Source organism: Thunnus thynnus, chromosome 21 (genome assembly GCF_963924715.1).
Source record: "Thunnus thynnus chromosome 21, fThuThy2.1, whole genome shotgun sequence".
Taxonomy (NCBI): domain Eukaryota; kingdom Metazoa; phylum Chordata; class Actinopteri; order Scombriformes; family Scombridae; genus Thunnus; species Thunnus thynnus.
Genome location: NC_089537.1, coordinates 25,861,969 through 25,888,500, shown reverse-complemented (window position 1 = coordinate 25,888,500; position 26,532 = coordinate 25,861,969). Strand labels below are relative to the sequence as shown.

The 26,532-nt window shown below is 40.5% G+C and overlaps 1 protein-coding gene across 1 annotated transcript in view; it reads left to right on the top strand.

Annotated features, from left to right (window-relative positions):
* Positions 1-25,668, top strand: part of LOC137173783 (uncharacterized) — a 50,519-nt gene extending 24,851 nt beyond the window's left edge. Inside the window, exons 2-4 of the mRNA XM_067578857.1 lie at positions 20,872-21,178; positions 23,493-23,587; positions 23,795-25,668. Coding sequence (XP_067434958.1) covers positions 20,872-21,178; positions 23,493-23,587; positions 23,795-24,039 — 647 coding nt within the window. The 3' untranslated portion in view covers positions 24,040-25,668. The remainder of the gene's footprint in view (positions 1-20,871; positions 21,179-23,492; positions 23,588-23,794) is intronic.
* Positions 25,669-26,532: the final 864 nt, after the last annotated feature.

The following is a 26,532-nucleotide window of genomic DNA, read 5'->3' as shown; positions in this document are numbered from 1 at the left end:
AAACTACCATACCTTCTGGGATTTACAGCCTTTTACAAACTCCCTTTCCATCTGAGCAACTTCTCCTTTGCCAACACACCTTCTCTGAGGACTCTCATTGGTCCTGCTGTAAATTCAAGGTCATTGGGGCTGAAACCTCTACCAATACAAGCCAATACTCTTTCTAGTAACTTTTCTTTCCATTCACTGCAAATGCTTTCTGTTCTCTATTCATTTCTCTTTTCTTACTTTCCTTTCCTGTGTTTCCTTCTCTACCAACTCTGTCTCCCTCCTCCCCTCCTCAGCTCAATGCAGTCCGATTAAGGACAGGCCAGGCTGGATTTGGCTAAATTGCCCTCATCCCCTTCTAGTCCTTGTTATGGCTCAAGACTCTGGTGCCAATAATAATGATTTCTTGGCCTGAGCCACTGTTGAATTTAGAGAAAATTGCACTGAACAACAGGGGAGCCGGTGGCTCTAAATGTTTAATTAGGGCTGAAAAAAAGGATCAATCAGTGTGACCACTAGGGTTCAGCCAATATGGCTGTCTGAGGCTGGTTGTGTCATTTTCGGACTGAAGAGGTAAGTTCCAAATACTTAAAGGACTCAATTCCTCCCACAGAATTGATGGAAAGAAGAGCATTCATTCAGACAGTATCACAGTAAAACTCAGTACTGTGGTTAATGAACAGTCTGATCACGCCCTTTGCATTTACACCTGGCATTTCTCCTCTGCATTGTGATCCGATCTCATTTCTTCTGTGCTCTATGCAAAGCAGGTGAGTAGGTGGAAATGTGACATTATCAACAAAAACAAACATGGCAGGTGCAGTTTCAGTAGTTGAGGTACTGTACAGCCTGAATTCACTTTTCATTTCAGGCATAAAGTGTGGCATTTCATTCACAGGAGGCAATTGTGTTCAGCAAGTCTGCAGCAGCAGTGAAAGCATCTATATATGGATGAGACAGAGAAAAAAGCAGATCATGTGGAGTCCTTCACTGAAGCTGCAGGGGTGGAGCACAGTCAAGTCATGTGAACCCATTCACTTTATGTATTTATTTATCATCCTGCATGTTCTGTATTATAGGGACAGATTTGGAACACAACCATAGATTATTAACTGAATAGACTAATGCCACTCATCAGGGCATTTATGGCCTAGATGCTGTTTTGCAACACATGTCAACTGGATGTTTAGAGTGGGAAAAAGTAAATATTACATCAAATTACATATTATGACATCATCATTCAATCATCATTTATCATTTTATGACTGAATTGCATTTGTATTTGAGTATTTAATTTCACTTGGGGTTGGCATGGCACAAACTGGTGGCTTCATTGAGTTTAAGTTTGCCTCTCTTCTTTTTCTTTCTTCTTATAGCAAAAAGTTTTTCTGTCACTTCACAATGGAGTAAAAAATAGTCAATAGACCAATCACAATATCATTGCATTTATAACATTGTTATTTTTATTCTTTGCTTGTATGTGTGTACATTTGAATGTCTAAGTGTTGCTGCTATTACCAGATTAAAGAACAGATTACAGATTATCAGTTTTTCCAAGTCCGTCTTAAAACAACAGTCAGGTGTTCATATGAACCATGAAAGAGGTTTTCCTCGCTGTAATCATTCCTCCTGTTTGTGTGTCCACACATTTTGTGCCAAACTGCATTTAAAAGTTGATGTGAAGCTTATTTGAGGATTCAGCAGTCTGAGTTAGTCATATCAAGTTGATATCTGACACATTTATAGTCTTTTTAGCATCAAATTCCCTCTTTTTGCTCAGTGTTTCCCTGTTGAGCTGCGGTGGAAGTATAGGAACAAAAAGAAGGCACTAAAAAGACTGTAACGTTGAAAGATATCTACTTGATTTGACTCATTTGGACGACTGAAGCTTCATATTAGCTTCAGATAAACTTGTAAATACATTTTTGAACAGAAGGAGGACTGTGGATTTTGTCCCTCATCACTTACATTGTAAGTGCATTATGAAGGGATCTTCTAATGGTCAGTATTAACAGGAGGAATGATCATAGCATGAAAAATCATTTGTTCATTTGGATAACAGACTATTGTTTTAAGACAAACTTATTGAAATGACTTATTGATATTGTTAAGTGGCGGAATTATGAACCCATCCTTTGAGTAGTGTAGACCTAGTCTGGTCTGACAAAGACCAAACAGCTCTCCCGTGTTGAAAAGCCTACTAAATGTGAACATGTGAATGAGCAGGTTTGTAAAACTGCAGCTGAAGTTTTGATCTCTTGATCTGATATGAAAGTCATTTGGGGAACATTTGTGATAGTTTTGATCACTGTGTATTTGACTATACAGGTGCACTATCCAATTAAATGGCCACATATTGTCTGTTACACACGTAACACATATGTTTTCTTGTTTGTTGTTGGGTTTTTTCTAGTGAACTTCATATATCCGAGTGTGAATGATCAGAAGAAAAAAAAAAAACAAACTCACAATTTATCATTTAGATCTGTCTGCACAGTAGGACAGTAGTCTGTAATGAATTTTGGAGAGCTTTCTAAAATTCCAGGATTCAGCCTCTCTGTGACCTAAAGAACCTGGGCTGACCTCTCCACCGCTCCAGTCCTTTCCACTGCTGTTTCTAACAAGTGTTACCAGAGAGCCAGGATGCCACGAGACAGCGGCATCACTCGGATGAATAACAAAATACCCCTCCACCCCCCGACCCAGAGGATTTCAGAGGCTTAGTCCCTGTTTTGTTACACCCCCCATCCCATATCAAGGACCTGTCAAAAAATTAGTTCCACCTCGATTCACTCACCCTCCTCCCCCTCATCCTCCCACCCCCCTACCCCGGGCCTGCCTCCTTCCCCTGCTCTGTGCGATAGCCGATCGCTCGTGGATAAACACTGCTAATATGTGCCCACCAAGTAATGAGGGGCCGATCAAGCTCCGCAGCACCACCGAGAAGTAGCAGAGAGAGTGACGGAGAAGGTGATAGAGAAAGAAGGAGAGAAGAGTAGAAATGGGGGAGGAAGGGCGGTGACAATAACCTTGACAGTTAATTATCTGGAGAATATGGCAATCAGAGCAGCAATGAGTGTTTCTGAGCGTCTCTCTGTTATTTGGTCCTTGGGGACGTGTCGTCGAATTCATTCGACAGACAATCTGCTGAAGGCTGAAGGCCTCGCAGCTCCTCTCTGCTCAGCTGTGTCCGTTGCCAAACCATTCTACTTTCTCTGATTATTCACCTTGACAGAGATTTCTCTCCTGTTGCTTGGAGTCACGCTTTCACACAAATAGCTCAGGGTTTGTTATCACCATCTGCACACACATTAGGGTTACATCATCATATAGGTTTGTTAATATATGGGTCCAAATTATATTTTAGTTTGTTAAATCAAATATTTAAAACAAAAATGGATCTTTTTTGTTTGCAGATAGTTTTGGTTTTATTTGTCCAGGTTTTGAGATTTCTGTCTCCACTCCAATACAATGGAGAGGAATAGAATTTAGTTTGTGCTTTGAAAAGAGTAAGGATGACCTCCTGTTTGACAGGACAAACATATTTACAAAAGCAGAACAAAGTATTACAGTACTAAAATAATGGCAACCCTGTCTACTGGAAATTATATTTGTATACTACTAAGTTGCAACAGTAAATACATTTTGATGGACACATAATGCTGGCTCAATGACATTATGCGAAAATATTAATATTCATTAATATAGTTGAAGTTTCAAAAATGTTGATACTGAACGTATGAGTGAAATGTTCAATGATCCTTTACAGTAAAGTATTATTGCCAAGTGCTTGCTCATGAGGGAATTGTTGGGTCTCTGTAAATTAAGAGTACGGTCTTGACCTGCTCTATGTGAAAAGTGCCTTGAGATGACTTCTGTTGTGATATGGCGCTATATAAATAAAAATTGATTGATTGATTGATTGATTGATTGATTGATGAAACAAAATACAATAGTAAGTGAGCACAACAATATAAAACAGTGAGAACAGGTTAAAATAAAATCAGATGCAAGAATGAGGGTACAATATACAAAAATGAATACTAAAAATAAATAAATACAAAAAACAAATACGCTCATAAAATAGAATAAAAGATCTAATAAAAAAAAGTCGGAGAAATTATTTTAGTAAATATTGTAGTAGAAAGAGATAACTACATTAACTAAATGCCTGCCTGAGTAAGCAGGTCTTCAGTTGTTTTTTTTAAAAATGACAAGAAAGCTTGCATATCTAACGAAGGGTGTTCCACAGTCTTGGAGCATAGTAGCTAGAAGCAGTTTCCCTGTTGTTTTGTGGGCTACTCTAGGAAAAGACCATGGGCATTGAGAGCATCTGGGCACATGGGGGAGCTAGTGAGTCTATGCCTGAGATGACGGCAGTTGTGCGGGGAAGAGGTCAGCTTGCAATCGGAGACTGGAAGTGACTGGTGTTGAGCCTTCTTGGCTGTCTGGACATGCAACAGAGGATAGTCAAACTGTAGGAGTGTTAAAAATTGTATATAATATGTTATGTGTTAAAATAGTCTGCTAGGATGGACACCATCCCTAAGATAAAAGGATGGATGATTCCAGAAGAGGTTGAAATTGTCAATTAAAACTGTGCTGTGCACTGTACAGACAGACTGGAGCCATGTACGGAGGCTAAGGATCTGGCGAAAACGACAATCACTTTGGCCAAATGGAGGGTTGGGACCAGAGATAAAAAAATATGCTTGCTGCAGTCATTAAGCAAGTGAAGTAGCTTTCTAAAATCCTGTTTTAAATTTCAGAAGTCTGGCTGGAAACATCGTTGCAACTGACATCGATAATAACATTGCGAACGCAGGGATGTTTCGCCAAGAGGCAGGGGATCTTGTCCAGGATGTCAGCCACCTCAGCACCTGGGAAACAATTTGTCTCTGCTGATCTCTGCTAAATCACTGATAACAATGGTGGTGGTAGAAGCAACTGGTGGTGGTGCAGATTGCACTCATAGTAAGAGAGCTGATGAAGGAGGATGGTCAGAGGAGTGGGCAGTAGAAGAGCCCCGCAGAGTGAAGTTTGGCTTTGAGCAGAGAGACATGGGGTATGCTCGGTGGGGGGGTTGGGGGCGATGGAGATCTGCTCACATAATATCATGGGAGGTGGAAGAGGCCACAGGTTCCCAGCCAGCGGAGGGAATCTAAAGAGATCTTAAAAGTGTATCATAAAAATGTGTCTTAAAACTGGATAAAAAGTCAATTTAAGACAGAGCTTCTAGCAGACAAACACAAAGTTCTATCTGACATTCTGTCAAAAATGAGTTTATCATATGAAACTATTCTTTGACAAGTTGTTCACATTTTGTGTAGATTTATTTTTTTGATTTCTGCATTATTGTCCCTGAAATTTGAGAAAAGAAAAGGTTCTATCTCAAAAATCAATCTCAAACTTGGTGCTATAAAGTTCCATCTGCAAAGCACCAATCAGTGCTCAGAATGTAGACAGGAGGACCAATCAGGTTTACCATGAGACCTCACTGCTCTGTGACTGTAGTTGAAGGAGCTGAAACTATCATGAAATGTTTCTCAATCTTAAGTTTTGAAACCACCAAATTGATTATTTTATCACAATAATTATGTATGACACTGATAAAAACACCAACTGAGTGAAAGTCAGTTTTTTATCTTGTTTGAAGTTAGTGAGAAGCAGATTTTTACCTTTAGCTACCATGCATCTCAGCTTGCAAGTTTAATTACACAGTTAGCACAGTTGTTAGCAATATTTACTGTTATTAGTGTTATTACTGTTATTGTTATTAGTGACTTAAGTTACTCTGACTACTTAAAACATGATCAATGAAGGCCAAAATGTTAGTATGTACAAATATGATATTGACATACACTCAGGCTGCTAGCTGCTGATGCTAACTCTACCTGCTGCTAACTGAGTCCGGCAGCAGACACAGTGATGACAGTGAAACATTCAGAGTTCAGACACTGACAGAGACCCTAGTTTGTCAAAAAAAGTAATAAAACAAAAAAAAGTGAAGTCAATTTGGGAGAAGAAAAGGACAAGAAAGGCTCTGAAATGAAGAGAAGTAGACAAAGACAGCAGCAAAAAAAAAACAACAACAAAAAAACAAAGCAAAGCAGAGCAAGGAGAGGAAATATCAGCAAATGAATGGAGAAATGTTTTTGCGTGGTTTTTCTATTCGTCTTATATATGTATGTATGTATGTATATATATATATATATATATATATATATATATATATATATATATATATATATATATATATATAGCCTGACTACACCACAATAAACATACACTAATCCAATAAAGGGCAGCCAGGTTCGCTCACTAATGAAAGTCAAACGTGGTGTTTCCGATATCAAAACTACAACGTTTATTTCACTCACCCACCCACTCACTCACACACACACACACACAGTCACTCAGCCAAATATGACCATGAACCATGAAGTAAATCTGCCAACTAATTTGTCATGTCACAACATACAATATGTAATGCAGCCAATACAATCTGACTTAAAAGTAGGTTTACCTTAAAGCTAGGGTATCTAATGTATTTTAGAAGCGTTTTTGTTGTATTTGTTGAAATTCTCTGTACATTCCGACAGCCATCAATAAATGAAATGAAAATCAAGTATCTGTGACCGTTGCAGGCCTGTAATAATCCCATCCAATCATTTCATTCAGCCCAAATGAAATGTCATTTTATAGCAGGTTTCAATCTTGTTCTTTGACTTTTGTTAGTGGGATGTCTCTACATTTGAATAACAGATTGTGCCTTTAAAAATATTTACCAGAACAGTAATTCATCTAGATACAGCTGTAATTTCCTCACCAGTTTCCCTGATTTGAATCTGTTCATGTCTGTCTATCAGATGACACCTGGGTGGCCTCTGTGTTTCTCTTTCCTCCTTAAACTTTTTCTTTCAATTTTTTTGAAAGTTCTTTACTTTCTTCTTGTTTTCCTTTCAACACTATTACATCCTGCAATTCTTCCTCACTTCTGTCACAACTCTCCTGATTCTTTCACTCACTCTGAAAATATAAAAAGCCTTTAAAAATGTGAGTGAGCATGAAGCAGAACTTTAACTTGTATGGTGTTAATTACAGAAATTGTGGACAAAACACACAGTGGGGATGCACCAGCCGCCAATCTATCCAAACTATCAAGCTAATGTTACATTAACATTACTGTAAAGTAGGCTAAAGCAGCAACAGATAGATAAACTGGATGGTTAAAACACTCATGTCAATTTTTAAAAAAACTTTTTCTGACATTATTATTTGATGCTGCACGTCAGTTAATGTCATAGATGATCCTCTGAACTCTGATTCATTCCTCTGTCTCATGAAAGCGGCTCCAGTCTGCCTGCTGGCTTCAGCACGGAGGGTTTATTTGATTAAAACACCCGTGTAGCAGGAGTGGGCGGTGGATTGTTGGTCACCCCTTGTTAACAGTAACAGCTGTCTCCATGTCTCATACAAGGATACAATGTTCAAACGGAAAACAAAACGAGCGCTCCTAGAAGATACAACAGAAGCTGCTGTAGAAAGCGTAAGGGGATGTCTGCGTAAACACTATTTTAGAATTTGAGAGGCGGCTAAACAGCGTTCATGTGCGTTTAGTCTCCATTACAGCCCTGTGTATAACTGTCTCATTCTACACCAAAAAGACTCTGACTGTTCATCTCTGTTGCTGTCACAATGTTTTCATCTGAGTATTGTTCGGGCAGCGTGAGAGCGTGAGACTGACGGTGAAAGTGTGTGTCACAAGCCAGAAGCATGAGAGTTGGCAACCCTGCTATAGGTCATTTTTGCTGGCCTGAATTTTCGACCTATACTGTCATTTTCTTGTGAGAACGGGCTGGAAAAGTGCATCTCCCAAGAATCGCCACCATTCACAGCCCTTCATTTGCTTTTTGGTTTACAGCCATTACACACAAACACACATATGTGTGAGGAAAGTCAGAGAATAATTAGATTTGAGCTTCACACACACACACACACACACACACACACACACACACACACACACACACACAGGCCTCTCTACTAATGACTGACCCTGACCCACCAAACAGTCCTAGAGCTGAGGGTCATTTGAGGGAAGAGAGAGAGAGACATGCCCAGGACTTACAGCAGCTGGTAGAGGTCAGTCTTCCTAGTCAATATATGGACAGTTTGGACACAAATATGCACGGAAACACTCCCCGGCTGTCCGCCCACTCTCTGAAGCTCATCTACCTTCCGGCTATAAATACAGATGCTCGCACCATAACTCTCTCCAGGCTGCATTGGCAGGCAGGATGGAGGTAGGGGGAAGTAGGATTTGTGTGCTTCTTGAAAGTGGTAGAAAACAAGTTTATTGTTTCTTCTCCCCTTTATCCATTTTGTGCTAAAGCGTCATTGTGTTTTTAATGGAGTTTTTTGGATTTTGTTTTGTTTTGTTTAGTTTTTTTGGGCTCCATCTTTGGCCTAGAAGTCAAAAACATACTCTGTTGTTGTTTAAGTATGCAAGCTCAAATTTAAATGCCCAGCCTACATCAGCACTGCATGAGTAATGAGAAAATTCTATCCTCATACTTAACTATCATCAGTAGTTTTTGCTCTGGAATTACAGAAAGTAAGAGTGAATGAACTGAAGTTACAGGTTGTTCAGGCTGCTGCATTCAGAGGAGTATGGATTAAATGGAAATAGACAAGCAGCTGTGTTTGGTAGTGAGGTCCTCCTTCATATTAATATTCTCAGGTCATCACTTTTCAACATTTGTCATTGTCCCCTTGACAGATATACAGTTGTGATGCTGAATATTGGTGACAGTTGTCAGGCCATGGATAATCTAATCTAAACAATCCCTGTTTGTCTGTCTGTTGAATAAATGTTAAATATTATTTAACGTGGACAAATTTGTGTGCACAAATGAAGTAATGTGTGAGAGTGAGAGCATGATTTATTAATGTGAGAAAACAAATCTGTGTTTTTTTAACAGGCTCCTCAGAAATAGTCATTTTTATGGTGAGATGTAGAATCTGAGTTGCTTTGACTAACATCAACCAACACATATTTTTGTGTCTGTAAACCTCTGTTGTACACAACGTGTTTCTGCACCTTTGAAACATGTTGTGTACAAAGGACATTGCAGTTATGTGGCATGTATCTTAACCAGTAGACTACTGGGGTGCACTGCCACATACAGTATGTTTTGTCAAATTTGTTTTATTTTATGGTATGTTGAGCCCATTGTAATGTATTCAAATAGAGGAGGTTGCTCCTCCTCTATTTTTGAGAGGCAAGAGGGAGATCAAAATATAAGAAAGAGTAACTGGTTGAAATAAACCATAACCAAATCTCAATATTTTTTCTCTCTTCTTTGGAAAAAATCCATTATTGAAATTCTGATTAAAGTGTTTCAACAGTGACATCTGCATCATTTTTTTCATTCTAATCTGTTATTGGCCAAAACACATAAAATGATGCTCCAAAGGAGGACATCCTCCCGAACCAATCAACAACCAGAATACAATATTGACAACATGTTGGTCCGATGATAATTTCCAAATTTCATCTTCTCTACCGCTGTATTGTATGTGAGTGTAACGAACTGGCAGTAAAGCGATATATAAATTCATATTTCATATAATAGCAGATGAGAAAAGAAATTATAATGTATAAATTGTTAACTATAAGATGACCAACAGCCACAAATACAGTAGCACATTATGACATGAACACTTCATCTCCATGAAAGAAAGAAGAAAACATCAGATAACGTGAGTCAGATACAGCTTCTCTCTCTCTGTCTCTTTGGTGGCTCATTTCTTCTCTGATGGTTAAATGTCTCTCTTTGGCTGTTGTGTGAATTTACCTCCTCAACCAGAATGCAGCAGAGATCATATAATGTGCTGAAGGTAGTTTGCTGGACACTGAAGCTGTTGAAGACTTACAGGGAGCTGTCTGGACTCACATGGAAAGAGTCTGATTCATTTGGAATTGATTTGGTTGTTCAGTCACCTGTTGATGTTGTGTGATTAGTGAATGAGTGTGCAGCAGGTCTGGCTGCTTGTTTGTGAGAATTTCTTCATTTTTAAGATGAGCCGTATATTGAGTAATAAGCTGAGGTAACTAGAATGAAGACTTTCTAAATACTAATAGTAACTAGAATAACAACAGTGTCAACATGTCAGCTTTTATAGGCTATTTTTTGTATGTCGTGCATATAGATAAGAGTGTGTAAGTCATGCATGTGATACATGCATTAATACTTTTTGTTGTGAACCTACACCTTTAGATCTGTGAATGTTTTTAGTGTTCAATCTGTCTGGTATTCATAATTGATCTGAACCTGTACCAGATTATAAGCTTTGTGGTACTTTATATATTTCTGTATACTAAGAAAATAAATAAGAAATCATGTGATATGTTTTCTGTTTTTGATGAAAAGATCAATCTGTTGTCACAATAAAACAATACTATAAATTTGAAGTTAACTTTGTTTAACTTTGTTGGTAAAATGACACATTCTGAACCACTCCAGGGATAGAATGAGAACTTTCTGTTTAGAAACAATATATATAAATGTCTTTAAAGAGGCAGCCTTTTGACCACTCTGGGGCAATTGTTTTATTGGCATATAAAACTATCACCCCTCTGATTTCATGATTTATGATGCGGTTTGTCATAATATTCCATGTTACATTCTCTTTGAATATGGGTTGCTATAATTCAACAGGTTATGCTATAAATTATGTTGTTGTATGTTTTTTCAAAATCTTGTTTCATGTGCCCCTTTTTAACTTTGAGCACCTGCTCTGCTAAAGGTCTCTGCACGGCCCTGCATTGAACATAAGAACATAACAACTTGAACATAAGAAAGTAAAGGTAAGTAGCCAACTAGCGTAAAATAACATGACGCTGTAGGCTGGTTTTCCTCCTGTCCTCCCCAATCTTTTAAGTCACCAGCGGTAGTGATATATTAAGTACTCCAACACAAATAGATACAGTAGATACAGTACTTTATTAACCCAAAGGGAAATTGCTGTTTTACAGCAGCTACTTCACTTAAGTCACACAAACAAATTAGTTAGGTTAAAAACAATTACAATAAACTACTACGACAGCTACTATAGCTGATGCAACTAAAACTAAACTAGCGTCAGTTTGCAAGCTAGTTAGCTAAGTAGCTGCCCAGCTGCAGCAAATGAAACAGCATATAAACCGGTATTTGTATTTATATCTGTATTTGTTGAGGCAACAACATTATTTGCATTTGCATTTGACTAAATGTGGAAAGAGGCTTAAAAATCCTGTTTTTGTTTTTATCCTGCTTTTAATTTTAGAATAATAAGTGTTCATGAATAAACTACCTTATGAGGGAGGTCCCCACACTGGGTCTTGAACTTGAGTCTCTAGATCTAGATCATAGATGACTGCGCTGACTACTGAGCTAAAACTTAACAACAGGTTATGGAGAGTCCCTTAGGAGCACTTCACGTGTGTCAGTAACTCAGCTTTATCTCTGAGGAACACCCCCAACTCCGGGTGTGATGTCCAAATAAGGAAATGTGTGTCATGTAGCAGGTTGATGTGACTCTCCTTGTTGAGACCTGCTGATAGACGCAACAGCGGAGCAGAGGAGAGAGACTGAGATAGCGATGTAACCAAACTGTGAGCTGGTATTTGACATGTTTTTTTTTTTCTTCCCGAAAACAACTAACTTTTAAAGAGGCAATTTGATGCTAAAAGACTGTAAATGTGGCAGATATACACTTGATATGACTAACTCAGACTGCTGAAGCCTCATATAAGCTTCACATCAACTTTTAAATGCATTTTGGCACAAAATGTGTGGACACACTGTGGATTTTGCCCCCCCACCCCCCATCACTTACATTGAAAGCACATTCTAAGGGGATTTTTTAATAGCCAGTATAAACAGGAGGAATGATTACAGCGAGGAAAACCTCTTTCGTGGTTCATATGAACACCTGACTGTTGTTTTAAGACAGACTTGGAAAAACTGATAATCTGTAAGATGACTGTGTGGACACACTGTGGATTTTGGCCTCCATCACTTACATTGAAAGCACATTTTAAAAGGATCTTTTATTAGCAAGTATGAACAGGAGGAATAATTACAGTGAGGAAAACCTCTTTCACTGTTCATATGGACATCTGACTGTTGTTTTAAGACAACTTTTTTCATAAGAGCAGACCATTTACTGCAGAATGCACCTTACACTACAGGATTCTGTTCCCCTAGATACATTAAGAAAATTATGTTCTGCTCAGCTTCTAAATGCTACTTTGTATTCAAAACTGAAATCTGCAACTTTAAGTTCTCACCAAATGTATAGGCGCAACCCTGTCTCCTAAAACTTACAGTCATATATACATTTTGCAAAGGCAAGTTTTGTTAGAAACCAAATGCTGCCTGAGTTACATTATTATATGTATAATATGTAGATTTTTTAAAATTTAAGTGAAAAATTGATTCTTTAAGCACTATCCACTATAAAGTTTGATTAAAAAGCAATAAAGAAACCAACTTTAAAGGAGCAGGCCATGATTAGCTTCATTTGGACTGCGTCATTGGTTTGATTCTGATGAAGGACGCTGACACCTGCATCACCCTTCCCTTAAAAAATGCTAATCCATCTAATATATATGATCATATACACTTACACTTATTTAAACACATAACAGTTTAATGACAAAATCTCAGAATGTTATCATTAAAACTGCCAGAGAAACCAGCTTTGTTCCTTTGTGTCTCTGTCTGTGTCTCAGGCTTTGCACATGATAACCTCCTTCTTCATCCAGCTGACCTCTTCAACCACAAGTAGCACCAGAAGCCCAGGTGGAGGTTTCTAGTTATGCAAAGCTCTGTGAATCAAGGCCAGAGGTCACCAATTGACAACCCACAATGGAGCAGTTCTGCCTTGACTTGGAGGCTGCTGCTTGTTAGCGTAGCATCTGAGCTCCTTAGTATTACAGCATGGACCACTGTTACTCATTAACAGGATGTCTGCAGAGGCTCTGGTGTAACACGGATGCTGAATTACAGACAAGCTAATGCAAATGCTAACACATTTATTTGATGTGTCTCTCGTCAAGATGGCTCCGGTAAAATAAAGATACTAATTTAGTATGAGCATTTTGCTTTGTGTATTATATAACATATTCTTAAATTACAAATTTAATATTCAGTTTTTATTCACAAAAAGTATATTTTATTCTAACTTTAAAGGTGATATGCAAAAATGAAAGACTACTGACATATATTGTTACTTTACTATGTTGTGCTGTATAGTATATCTGCTGCTTTTCTTATTGATGCTTATTGTACCTGCAGCTGAAATATTTCTTAAGAAGAGAAAATAACATTCTTCTCACCTCTCTATGTAACTGCATTATCGTAACCCCACCAAAAAAGTGATAATGCTTTGATCTAAGTATGTTGTAATTATGACGTAGCACCTCAAAACAAAAGATCTCAATAATTATGAGATATTGTATTCAAAGCCCTTTACAATTTGCCAACCATTCACACACTCACTCACACAGCAGTGGCAGCAAGTTAACGTGCAAGGTGCTGGCCTGACTATCGGGAGCAATTTGGGGTTCAGATCTTGCTCAAGGACACTTGACAGGATAGTGGAGGATCAAGCTAAAGAGGCTTCCCTTGGTTAAAGGGGAACCCTACTCTACCGATTTTCCACATTAAAGTGTGTTTCCAGGTGTTTGGGAGTACTGCTGCATATAAGTAAAAAGTTGTAAAAGTGTTTTGTGGCTCCAGAGGAGCTATGTGGAATCTGATAAATTGCCTCATGTGATGTGACTTGAGTCAGTGTCGGATGGGGCTGAAGACTACAAGTTTGAAAATGAAAAAAAAAATTCTAAAGCAGAGACGTGATTACACGGTCAGTGTCTTAAACTCCTAGACCACATGGATGCCCCTGAACTAATGAGGTGATCACTGCACACATACGACAGCAGCAGAGGAGCAGAGTGCACCCCTAATAAGAGGAATGTTGTGTGCCTACAACATTATCTAACACAGTTCTTTCTTTGTGCGTCAGTCCTTATCAATACTTAAAACAAGACTGTGATTGAATCAACACTTTAAATTTCAATCTGCTCACCCTTTCTCTCCATAAACCTGAAATGAATCAACAGGAAACTGATCAGACCATGTTCATGTGAAAATAATAAGACACCAATTCATTGTATTTATTTCTGTATCTATATTTCTCATTTTGTATCATATGAGTCTATTATATATGCAAAGGCTATAAGGTACCATGCATTATTTCTTCTCGTCCACCACTCTCTTAACAGTTTCAATGTTTCACATGCTGTTGCTGCTCTCTCCAAAACATCAGTCAGAGTCATAAAGAACTATCTTCATCACCAAGAAGAACAAGGAGTCCTGCAACAGATGGTTTGGTCCCCACAGAGCCCTGATCTCAACATCATGGAGTCAGTCTGGGATTAACATGAAGAGACAGAAGCAGCTGAGACGCTTAAATCCACAGAAGAATTGTGGCAACTTCTTCAAGATGCAGGAACAACCGACCTGCCAATCACCTGAAAAACTGTGTGTGTACTGAGGAGAACTGCTGCTGTTTTAAAGACAAAGCTGCTCACAATAAATATTGACTTCATTTAGTTTTCTACTGTTTACTGTACTTTGTATGAAATTAATTGGGTTAAGAAATAAATTGATAAAAGCTATTCATGGCATTATTTTTGAAAGTATCCTCACTTTACTTTTGGTGCCTAAAACTTTTGCACAGTACTGTATGTACAGTTAAAATCAAATGAAGGTCATTGGTAAAGTGAATATGTATACATAATCTTCTAATGCTGGGTCAACGCATGGGTGTCTTGTGAACCACTTTTTCTTCTTGGACATTTTCTCCATTCCAGTTCCTTCTCCTGCTCAGTTGGGCTGACCTCTGTAGTTTTCAGGAAGGATGTTGTTTGCTACAGGAGATAATTTCCATCTGATCCTCTGCGTTCTTGAGGGGCAGCCATAATCTTTGCGTGTTGGTATTCAGCTGCTCCAGCTGAGCCAGATGTGAGGTCTGGGTTTTCTTCTGCTCCTTCAGTCTTCTTCTGCAGTTGGAGGTGATGATCTCCAGATGGTCCTGCGTCAAGGCAGCTGCTGTTTTGCTGTTATCATTATTGTGCTGCTCCAGCTGAGCCACAAGAGAACCCTGGATTTTCTAGAGCTTTCTTCTCTTCATCTTTTAGGAGAGCTTCCTTCAACTGACCGCCTTCAGCATCTTTTCAGGCTGACTTTTGTCATAGAGGAGGTCTCATTCCACTCTGGAGCGAACCTCATACTCCAAAATGGCCGTCCCCATCTGGTTCTTAGCTATTTTGTGCTGAAGCACTGCAGCACAGAGCCTACCCTTCAACTCCTACTCTTAGAGTTGAATGACCTCTTCCTCAGTTTGGAAGCCTGCTCCACAAGATTGTTCAGCTTCATGTGGACTTCTTCCAGTAGATTGAGCTCCTCAGTATTATTCTGTGAATGAGTCTAGGCGTTTGCTTTGAGCCTCCTCCAGCAGGGCTTTCAGGACAGTACTTTATTTGCTGTTTGTTGCAGTTTCCTGTCCATTGCTTCCATACAGCTAATCCTGAACAGCAGTCAACATCTCCACCTGGAGAGGTTACCAGGTGGCCTTTACCCTCTATTTTCATCACAATGATGAAGGTTTGGCCAAAAGTATGTGGACAACCTGCCAGGTTGTGGGAAGCTTCCCAGCTTAGCAGATATTATTGCATGGGATTAATGGTTATGGAATGGGATATCACTTATATAGCATTATTAATATTCCTAAAATATCCAAGGAAATCAATATTTGAAAAAAACCCTTGCAGGGTGCTCTAAATGATGTAATATTGTATTAACCTCAGTAAAAAGCTTAGTCAGTGGGCAGTTTTGGCTGCTAGGTATGATGAGATCCAGTGCAAGATTCTTTAAAGAGCCCAACACCTCAAAATGTATTGCTCAAGCATGCAAATGCATACCGGAACATAAACTCTGCACCAAAGAGGAATTTGGCAAATGTTAACATTATTTTCCTTGTGTATTATGTTGTATTCACACCAAAAAAAAAATGATACTGCCTTCCAAATCCACCCATAGGAATGTTTTCTGAACTTCCTCTGTAAGGTTTGGTTATGTTTACGCAACTAAGGCTGTTTTCAAGCCTATAGTTGGTTTGCTCTGGTTGAATCCCTGAATAAACACAGTAAAAAATCTAACCAAAATACATCACTAAATGTCAGGTGAGAACTTTCTTTCCTCTCATTTGTAAGATGTGCCTGGGGCGGGAGTGAGAACGTAAACTCAGGAAGAAAGTCCTGCGTTCTAGTTTAGTAACTGCCGTAAACATCACAAGTTTGAAAACACCCTGAAAAGGAGGGTCTCAGTCCACTTCCAAGCAGACTCTGGTGCAGTTTATTTAAGATCTGAAAGCAAACAGACCAATCACTGAATTTTGTGATGGTATAAATGGGATTTTAGAATAGTTTCAAGAGCTAAACTGCTGAGTGATCATATAATAAGTCATCTATAAGCTATGTTTCTGTTCACACCAATGATTGAGTAACCATGGTAACAGACACACATGCTGATGCGCTTTCCTACATTCAATCAGTTCAATGTTCAATCAGCTGAGGCTGATGGGAATGTCATTAGTTTTGCAGGTATTTGTCCATAAACCAAAGTATTGGACACATTAATATTCTGACAAATCACCCTTAGGATAACATGAATGTCTGTTCCACATTTCATGGCAATCCATGAGGTAACCTCAAACTACATATCACTTACCTACATGGCCTGCAAAGCGTACAGATGACTCATAACAAATAATAGATAAATAATTTACAATAAGCAGTGAGGACAAGGTAACCAGAGTGGAAATTCACCAACATCTCCACCCAGAAGCATTAAGGAACTCACTTCAACATTAAGAGATAATATTTCAGCTTGAGGGACAATACATGAACAGGAAATGAAAACACAATATCAACGGAAGACAAAGATGGAAAATTAGAGCTCTGTTTCTTTAATTTTGTTTAGATCTCCAAATCACTTCTTGGTTGTTGGTGAGTGAGAATAAAACGTCTTAAAGCTGTCTGCTTGGATTTACCTACAGGTCTTATTCAAGCTATTTTGGCTAAGACTATGATAATAAGAAAGGTTATTAATTTATTCCTTTAATACAAGTGTATTTTCCCTAATGAAGGACACATGTAGAAGCCACTTTTAGCAGAACAGACTTGGTTTGTTGAACACGGCGGCTTTCAACCCTTTTTCCGTCTTGTCATTGTAAACTGCTTCATGGGATTAATTAGCTGCTAATAGCTTATGGATTTTTTCTTTTTCCTGTTACTGTTCTCTCTCTGTTACAGTTGTGCCGTACATGTTGCTGTGCAGATATTTGGCCTTGTGGCGCTTCAAACCCAATTCACTGCCTTTTGTAAGGCTGGCTGTTTTGAAAAGATGAGACATTCCTGCTGAAGAAAAGCTGCCCACGGCCTCATCACACCCCAGCCTCTGTGTACCTCTCTCTCTCTCTCTCTCTCTCTCTCTCTCTCTCTCTCTCTCTCTCTCTCTCTCTCTCTGTCTTCATGCAGCTCCTTCTGTTTCTATCAATGCAATTCTCTGTCCAATCTGATTTTTAGGCATGAATGTTAGATGAATGCTTTTGCCAAAACATCTCAATAGAAGCCAGTTGAAAATTATGTGTGTGTGTGTGTGTGTGTGTTATATGTATGTATTTAAAAGGCCAATAGTGACATATGTTCAGTATTTCTTTATCTTTTTTCAAGATTAAAAACACCAACCGCAGTTTTACATTAAAAAGCTTCTGATGACAATAACATTATTTTTCGGGATTACATCTCTATAAATATTTTCACATAACATGTCAGAATGGATGAATGAATGAGTCTTTTAACACATGCTGTGGTCAGGGATTAAGCTCAACCTGAATGCGGTAGCTGTCATGTTGCTGTTATCTAATGAAAGGCAAATGCAGAAAAACAGATCAGTCATGTGTACTTAAACATAGTGTCTTTGTCTCCCCTCCATCTTTTTGTATTCCTCTTGCTGTTTTACCTCTAAAAGCACCTGCTGTGGCTGAACAATGAGCCAGCAGCAGCAGCAGCGGCTGACATACTGCCAGCTGCCACTAGGGGGCACTACACCGCCATGAAACAGAGCTTGTCCCCAGCCCGGCTCCTTTGTCTGCTATACATTAAGGAACCATCTCCATCCAAGATAAAACCGTGTATGATTATTTTACCGCCCTAGTCGCCCTCAAAGAAGCCGATGATCGCTGTGGAATCCTTGAGAGATTTTAATTTCCTTTGACTCTGGAGATTCAGGCATGTCAAAGGCAGCAGAGAAATGTAAATGTAATTGCTCTGTTGCTCCATTGAAATGAAGATGCCACTGAAATGAAGCATTTGCATGGCTTTTTGTCTGCTCATGGTCGACTTTCCTCAAAAATGAGAAGGAAGGGGGAATCATACGAGGACAAAATAGACTCAAATAGAATCATTATCACATGCAAACCAATCGAAACGGCTGTATCCCCTAATTTTTCTCTTGCCACTGAAAGAGATTTCCTGCGTGCAGTGTGGCTTTTCAGGCTTTTGGCCTTTCAGTGGAGCTAATGTAAAGAAAAAAAGAACATGAAAGCTTGTTTGATGTTTGTGTGCATTTCATGTCCCTCGCTGCTTTGAAAAAGAATGGCACAGTATCACAAGTCCCTTTACCACTGATCTGTTCCTGCATTTCTCTGCATGTGTGTGCGTGTCTGTGTGTGTGTGTGTGTGTGTGTGTGTGTGTGTGTGTCTCGACACCTACAGGGAATCTTATACTATCTGACCATTAGCTGTAGTTAAAAACAGGGTCTCCCTTTCTCTCTCCTCAAATAATTTTAAGCCTTACTAATTGAAAATGTCAGCTTGAAAAGTCAGGGCCTGTTGCAGAGAGTTAAGAGACCAGTTGGCATTAAGAAGACCTTAAATCAGCCCTGAGGAAATTGGTTTCATTTTTCCTCTTGCTTTCATTCTTCAGTTTTTTTTTTCTCTCCCCCTCCCTATCTTTTTGCATTTTTGTTTCAGGGAAATTCTACAGGCAGTGGCGTCCTCCCTCTGAGCTTCAGACCGATATATTGGCTGGTCTGCTGATTGTGGCTTTTCATTAAGAATTTTGATCTGGTGTGGTCATTGTGTCGTCTGCCTGTGATGTGATGATTCTCTCTGACAACGGCTGGTGAATATTCAATCAATTTATTTTCATATCAGATGAAAGCAGACAAATGATTTCACTGTGGTGTTGGAGGATTTTCCTTGATGGTCTGTGATGATGTGTCTTAGTCCTGAATTAAGAAGCTACTGGCTTTTGGTTAGCAGTTTTAATGTCTTCTGAAGGTCTAAATGCTTTTAAGAAATACAGTTTCAGGGATAATACTTAACATTTTAGGAATATCAGCATCAGCTTTGGTGTTGGTTTCACTAAATCATCTGAAAATGCCTTTTTTCATCTAGAATTCTGAGACAGGAAAATGGTCAAATCCATTCAATATTGGCTTTCAGTGAGCAATATCAGTGGAACTCCTCCCCATTAGAGACTAAATGAAAAGAAAAATGGAAAAAGGGACATTTTTATGAATCATAACACCTTATTACCTTTCCTTGTCTCCTTTCTTTTTTTCAGCAGAGGGGAAAAAATGAAATGTTGTCACACTTCACCCTTTCTCTACACACACACACACACACACACACACTGTTTCTGCATGTCATCCTCCTCACACAGACGCTGATGTGTGTGTGCGTGCATGAGTGCGTGTGTGTGAGCGTGTGGAGGCTTTTGTCGGCTGTGAGCGCTGATCACAGTCGATGATGCAGCGTGCGTGGTGTGTCAATGCATCTCATTTCCACTGCCTCTCCCCCCATCCTCATTGTATGTTTTCATCAGTCCTGAGGGGCAACTCATTTTCCTCTCTTCCTTCTCCTCCTCTCCTTCTTCCCATCATCATCGTCATCATCTTCCCTCGCTTTATTTCTGATCTTTTTTTTTTTTTTCCAGGATTTTAGTGGTGCTGGTGGAAGTGTTGGCTGAGGGCCGTGAAGCGCACAGCACATCAATTAATCCACCATTACTAGGTGCCAGCGTGTGTGTGGGTGTGTGTGCGTGTGTGTCAGAGAGAGAGAAAGAAGAGGATGTGTGTGTGTGTGTGTGTGTGTGTGTGTGAGAAGCTCAAATCTAATTATTCTCTGGCTTTCCACATAGCAGGGACAGAGTCCGTTAGACAGACTGCTGGTGGCTGAAGGTTTTCATTGCTGCAATACCTCTTTCTCTCTCTCTCTGTTTCCTTACATCTCTCTCTCTCTCTTTATTTTCTCCTGTCTGCTCTCTCTCTCTCATCCTTCCCTGAATCCTGCCTCACCCCACCTTTCTCTCTCTGTCTTTCTCCTCCTCCTCCTCCTTCGTCCATCCTCCCGCCCCCCCGTCCATCTCTACCTCCGTATCCCTCTCTCTCCTCTCTATAACTCTCTTGCAGATGCCACATCACACCACACGCTCTCCCTTTCTCTCTCTCTCCCCTTCTCTCCCTCTCTCTCTCTCTCTCTCTCTCTCTCTTGGCCGTCTGTTCTCTGCTCTTTCATTCGCTCCGCCGGCTCGTCGCCGGCTGTCAGTTCATTTGCCGCGGCAGAGCAACAACTGGCTTCTTTCGGCGCTGGGAGCGGAGAGGGGAAGGCAGAGCAGCAGGAAGAGTGAAAGAAGAAGAAGTGCAGGAGGACGAGGAGGAGAGGAAGAAGAAGAGGAGGAGAGGAGGAGGAGATCTTTTGTTAAGCATCCATCCCTCTCCAGCAGCAGCAGCAGCAGCAGCAGCAGCATCAGCACCGCTGCCTCCACCACTGCCGCTGCTGGATCCTCCGTCTCCTACCGGGATCTGCCTCCTCCTTCTCCTCAGGGAGCTCTTCCTGGAACTGGGAGGGGGAGGGAGATCAACACCTCCCAGCTTGCCGCGGACCCTCGGCAAGGCATCAGGAGGAAAGAAGGAAGGATGGGGAGGGAATTTTAGAAGAGGCACATCAGGAAAGGAGAGGAGAGGCAACACCCTGGGTTACAGGAGAGCAGAGAAAAGAAGAAGAAAGAGGGTAAGAGGCCACCACAGCCAACAGAGTGGACCTGTTGTCGCAGTTTCACCTTTTTTTTTTTCTTTTTCCACTGCCTTCTCCTCTTGTGGAAAATTTCTGAAAAAAATTAACATATTTTTTTTTCTTTCTCTCTCTGACTGTAGGAGATTTTTTTATTTTTATCTTTCTCCAAATTTTCCAACCATAACGTGTAGTTTTTGTCTTTTCTTGGTTGCCGTAAGTGTGTTTCATCCCTGTTTCATCGGCATCAGCCCTGTCCACTATTGTCATATTCACAGGACTTGTGGCCAATTAAATCAGAACAATTAGGAGGTGGGTGTCTGTATGTGTGTGGTAGGAAGGAGCGTCCCATAAGTTTAGAAGAGAGGAGAAGGAGGGATTGCATGAAAGCAAATGAATTGAGAAAAAAAGAAAGGGAAAAAAATGTGCATCAGAGAGGGTATATCACTCCCATCCTCCACATCATCTTCCATGCTTTCTTTCCTGACAACCTGTGGTAGCCTACTCTGTGTTTGCTGTGTGGTGAATATATAAGTGTGTGTGCATGTGTGTGTGTGTGTGTGTGTGTGTGTGTAAGTTTGAATGAAAGCAAAGCAAAGCAAAGGGAAGATTCCTGGTGTTTGATTTTAGCTGTTGCTCTCAGAGTAATCTGATGAGTCTCCGGGGTGCTTCCACTGAACAATCAATGATACTTGGGCTAGCCGACCTCTGTTCGTGTGTGTGTGTGTGATTGTGTGAGTGTGTGAGTGTGTGTGTGTGTGACGATCTCTGGCTGAAGCCCTTAGGTTCTCTTTTCTCTCTACAGATGGCCTGGGTTGGGCCAGGCTAGCCGACGATGTGTGTGTGTGTGTCTGTGTATGTATGAGTGTGTGTGTTTGGCTGCGGGTGGTAAATCCCAGTTCTCTGCAGCTCGGGGGCAGGTGGATGGGTGGGGGTCTTCCTGGTTTTGGCTCAGGGTATGTGTGTGTTTGTATAAGTGTGTGTGTCCATGCGTGTGTGTCTCTCAGACCGAGTGGTCCAGGCCGGCCAGCTGAGTGGAGGATGAGAGGGGACATAGAGAAGAAGAAGCTGGAAAGAAAAGAGAGAGAGAGAGAGAGAAAAAAAAAAACTTGCGGATTAGCATCTCATCTGCTTTTCTTCTTTTCTTCCTGCTTCATCTGTTCATTCTTTGTTTCACTTTTTCTCCATTTTAACCCCCTCCTCCTCTCCTTTCCTTTTTTCCCTCCTCTGTCCACCCCTCCACCCTGCTCGGGGCTGTTGATTCTGTCTATCAGTGTGTCCATCCTGCTCTGCCCCCTCTGTAGAGTTTGAATTTTTCATTCAGATGAATGAGAATGTGTGTTTTCTGCACTGATTTGAATGCAGATCCACTCCGTTCAGTCTTTTGTTAAATGTTAAAAATTTTAAATGCGTTTTCTCTCCCTGTCAATCTCTGCTGTGAGATAACAGCAGCAAATGATTTATTCTTAAATTTTGATAAATATGTACAATGAAATTATAATTTGGAAACAGTTAATCTAACAGCCCTCGCTGTCAAGGAGACACACACCGACAAGCCTATTCGTCTCACCAAACCATCCACAGAGTAATTGTAAATATTGATTAGAGACAACAAATCAATGGAATGATTTTGGATCGGCTTAGCTGGAGCATGCTCTTTGTAGTCAGCCAGCTAGTTCAATTAGAATAAAATGGAATAAATTTGCTTGAACTTATCATACATTATTCATGGCCTCGCTCTGGCATTTAAACTCATCGCTTTAATTTGAAAATAAAGAAGAGAGGAAATCATAATAATGATTGCTAAATTAACATTTAGGAATTAATTTAAAAGCCATTTTAACATTTCAAATTTGAAAGAAATAAATGTCTTGTGCTGCGACATGTCTCAGGATTTTGAATTGTACTGAATATATATTTTCCAATATGCAACACAAAACAGCCTGAAGGAAAGTAAAGCGCAGCATCACCCAGACTGGTGTGTTGCTGCAAAAAGCAACACTATTTTTATAAAATCAAACAAATTAGTTCTCTGTATGCACTCTACCCTCACTCCTGTGGTAAAATCCATGTGTTGATTTCTCTCCTTGTGTTGCAGGGGTGGGGAGGGTGGGCAGGGGGGTGGGGGGTGGGGTGGGGGGTTGTGGTGGTAATGGAGTGTACGGGGCTACTGTCACACTGCAGCAGCTCCTGGCCTGACCTCCCTAACCCTGCGTCTCCCCTGTGTGTGCACCCCACCCCCTATACCACCCCCTCCCACCCCCCCACCCCTTCCGTTGCTACCCCCCTCCCTGATCTCATTACACTCAGATAGGGCCGAGCAGGAGTGGCAGCAGCAGCAGGGAAACCGAATGTCTCCACCGGAAGAGGACCAGAAGTCAGGGGCAGCGCTACAAGGCCACAGCCCAGGTAAGAGTCTTGCTGTGGGGGGTTTGGTCTGCACCACACTCCCTTCTTCCCTGTCACCTCCAGAGTTTTGTGTACAGAACCAAGAGAGTGAATCAAGCTAACCTCAGCTTTTACACACCCATTTTTTTTGTTTCTCTGTTTCTCCCCTCAACACACGCTGCTGGCTCGGATTTAAAATGCCACCGTTGTCAATTTTCTCCTTTGCAGAGGAGCCATTGATGGAGCCTTGCCTCACGCTGCAGCGAGGCGTCTTCAATCAATGCGACTGCCCCACTTTCTCTATATGTGTATGTGTCTGTTTGCCACTGGAGCCTGAAGAAGGGCTGCTGATGGCGGCGGTGATGGCCATGGTGGTGATGGTGGTGGTGATGATGATGATGCGATGGCAGTGGCACTGCTCACATGGTTTCTGGCTTAGCTCCCTGTGTTTACTGAAAGACTCTCTTCGGTGACGGGTATTCTTGGGTGGATAATACGGATCACGTTGTTATTGCTTAAGAATACGCGTAGTCGAGGAGAGTCCTCTCTTCGCCCAACACCAGCAACACCTCCCCAGCCCCCGACACCCACCCACCCACCTCACCACACCTCACCCCGACTACCCACCCACCCATGGAGGACTGTCAGGTTGGGTGAAGCCACACCTCCACTCTCCACCCTTCCAAAAAGAGAAACTCACCTTCCTCTTCTTTGATCTGTACTGCATTGCAATGTTTTTTTTCCCCTGCCCACTTCCTGTCTGCTGAGCCACGGTTTCGAAGTCGAGCGTCCTCACGTCTGTCCCACTATGTATCTGTCAGTCTGTCTCTGTCTCTGTGGTGATGGACAGCGTAGTGTGTGTGTTTTGTTTCTATGTGTGTGTCTGTCGGACATGTTGCTTGGAGATTGTTTGGTCTCACAGAGAAAAGTGGCTCTTTGTCTTGTCTGACAGCAACTTCTGATCATGTAACTCTTTCTGCATGAACACTGTCTGTGCAAAGCCAGCATGATAGTCTGCATACTAACACACAAATGTATATTTTAGAGGGTCAGGCCTGATTATTGGTATGCAGATATGTGGGGTCGATATTTGCTTTAATAAGCTGCAGTCTCAACATGGGCTGGTAGGGGAGTTTGTTCCCTCACTTAGGAATTGCAACCTCAACATACTATACATCATTTAAAAGTCTATCTGTGTAAACCATTGACATGGCCTTGAAAAAGACTGCTCAGTTTTAGTGCTTCTGTCACATGTGGAGCAGGATCTGTTGTGGCTATGGCTCCATTGTGTCTCTAAGGTGACCAGCCTGGCTGACTTAACCTGCTAAGGGGCCCAGGGGCCCTTTTCCACCAACCCTTTGTGCAATGTGCAATACTACCTGGCACCAGGTTTGCCGTGTGGTAATTTGATTAAACAGAAATTAATTTAGGATTAGGCAACATGTAAGCAACTGAAAAACTGAAAGTCTACAAACTAGATTTAAAACAAGGCCTCAGGATCAGGAACTGAAGCAGGACCCACCATAAGGCCCTTATTATGTCAGTGTGTATTGTATTTTAATGAAATTAGCACAAACCAGTTGACACAAGGTTGGAGCTTGTGGGGCCCCTGGAGCTGTGGGGCCCCAGGGCAGTTGCTGTCAGCCAAAACTACAAGAATACATTGCAAAAACAAGAAATAAAAACAATTAGAAATAGATGAGGAAAAAAAAAATGTAAAAAAAAATGTAAATGTAAAGTCGGTCCAGTATAATGTGGACTTCTCGATAATAAACTAACTTTCAGGAGATACAATAATCTTGACATAAAGCTACAACAAACCCATTGTTTTTATTTTTGATCTTTTGATAGTTTTTTCAATTGTTAATTGAATAACAGTGCAGTCTGTAAAACATCAAGACTTAGAAGAAGACATAAAAACTGCTTGTCACGATTTTCCAGAGTCCAAAGTGACGTCTTCAATTTCATCTGACCAGCCAAAGATGTTCAGTTTACAATGACATAAAACTGAGAAAAGCTGAAAATCCTCTAAAGCTAGAAACCGGAGAATGTTTGGTATTGTTGCCTGGAAAATGAATTAAACAATTAATCTGTTATCAAAATTGTAGTCTGTTGACTTTATGTGGATCAATTAATCAATTACTTGACTAACTGCTAATAGCTTTAATCATAACTGTAATCAAAAGGCTTCTAAAACAGTAACCGTTTTATTTTGTTTATGTGATTTTCGGGCTTGAGCATGAAAAAAGGGGTCTTATTAAGAGCTTAAAATGAATAATCAAATAAAAACCAGTCTGTTTGATGTCAGCGGGATGTTTGAACATCTGCTGGTGGTCTTAAAGCTGTTTCATAAGAAAACAGACTAGAATGAGAACAATCGTTTTTTTAATGTTGCTGCATTTAATAACATGAAAATTCACCCAATATTAGTCGCAGCACCTTCATTCCAAAAGTATTGGCGTCACCTTCAACAGTATTGTGTGTCTGTAATATTTGATGAGGTATCAGCAGACAGTATTGTGCTGTATTTCCTCTGGCTGTGGTTATAGAGTGGAACCTCCTCTTATTCAACTCCATGTAGTGCATTTATTATGGGGCTGAGCCGAGCCGAGCCGACTCTTACCTTCCCCCCTTTACACCCCTTTTTTATGCAAATGGCTGCTCAAATGACATTTATCGCAGTGAGGTTTACGCCACATGTAATACTGCTGCTGAGCCTCGCACACACAACAGACACACACACACACACACACATACGGCTGAGAAAACAAAATGTCCACCATGAGCGGTCGACAGCTCAATTTATGCATTGAGGAGGGAGGCGTCTAGATAAACAATTACCCCTGGCTCAAATGGTCTATAACCAGCTTTTTCCGTGTTGTCGGCCAGGGCGACGCACCATGAATATGGATTCCCTCTCCATGTCTGATGGCACATTCTGAACCTTAACACCCATGTAAAATCCA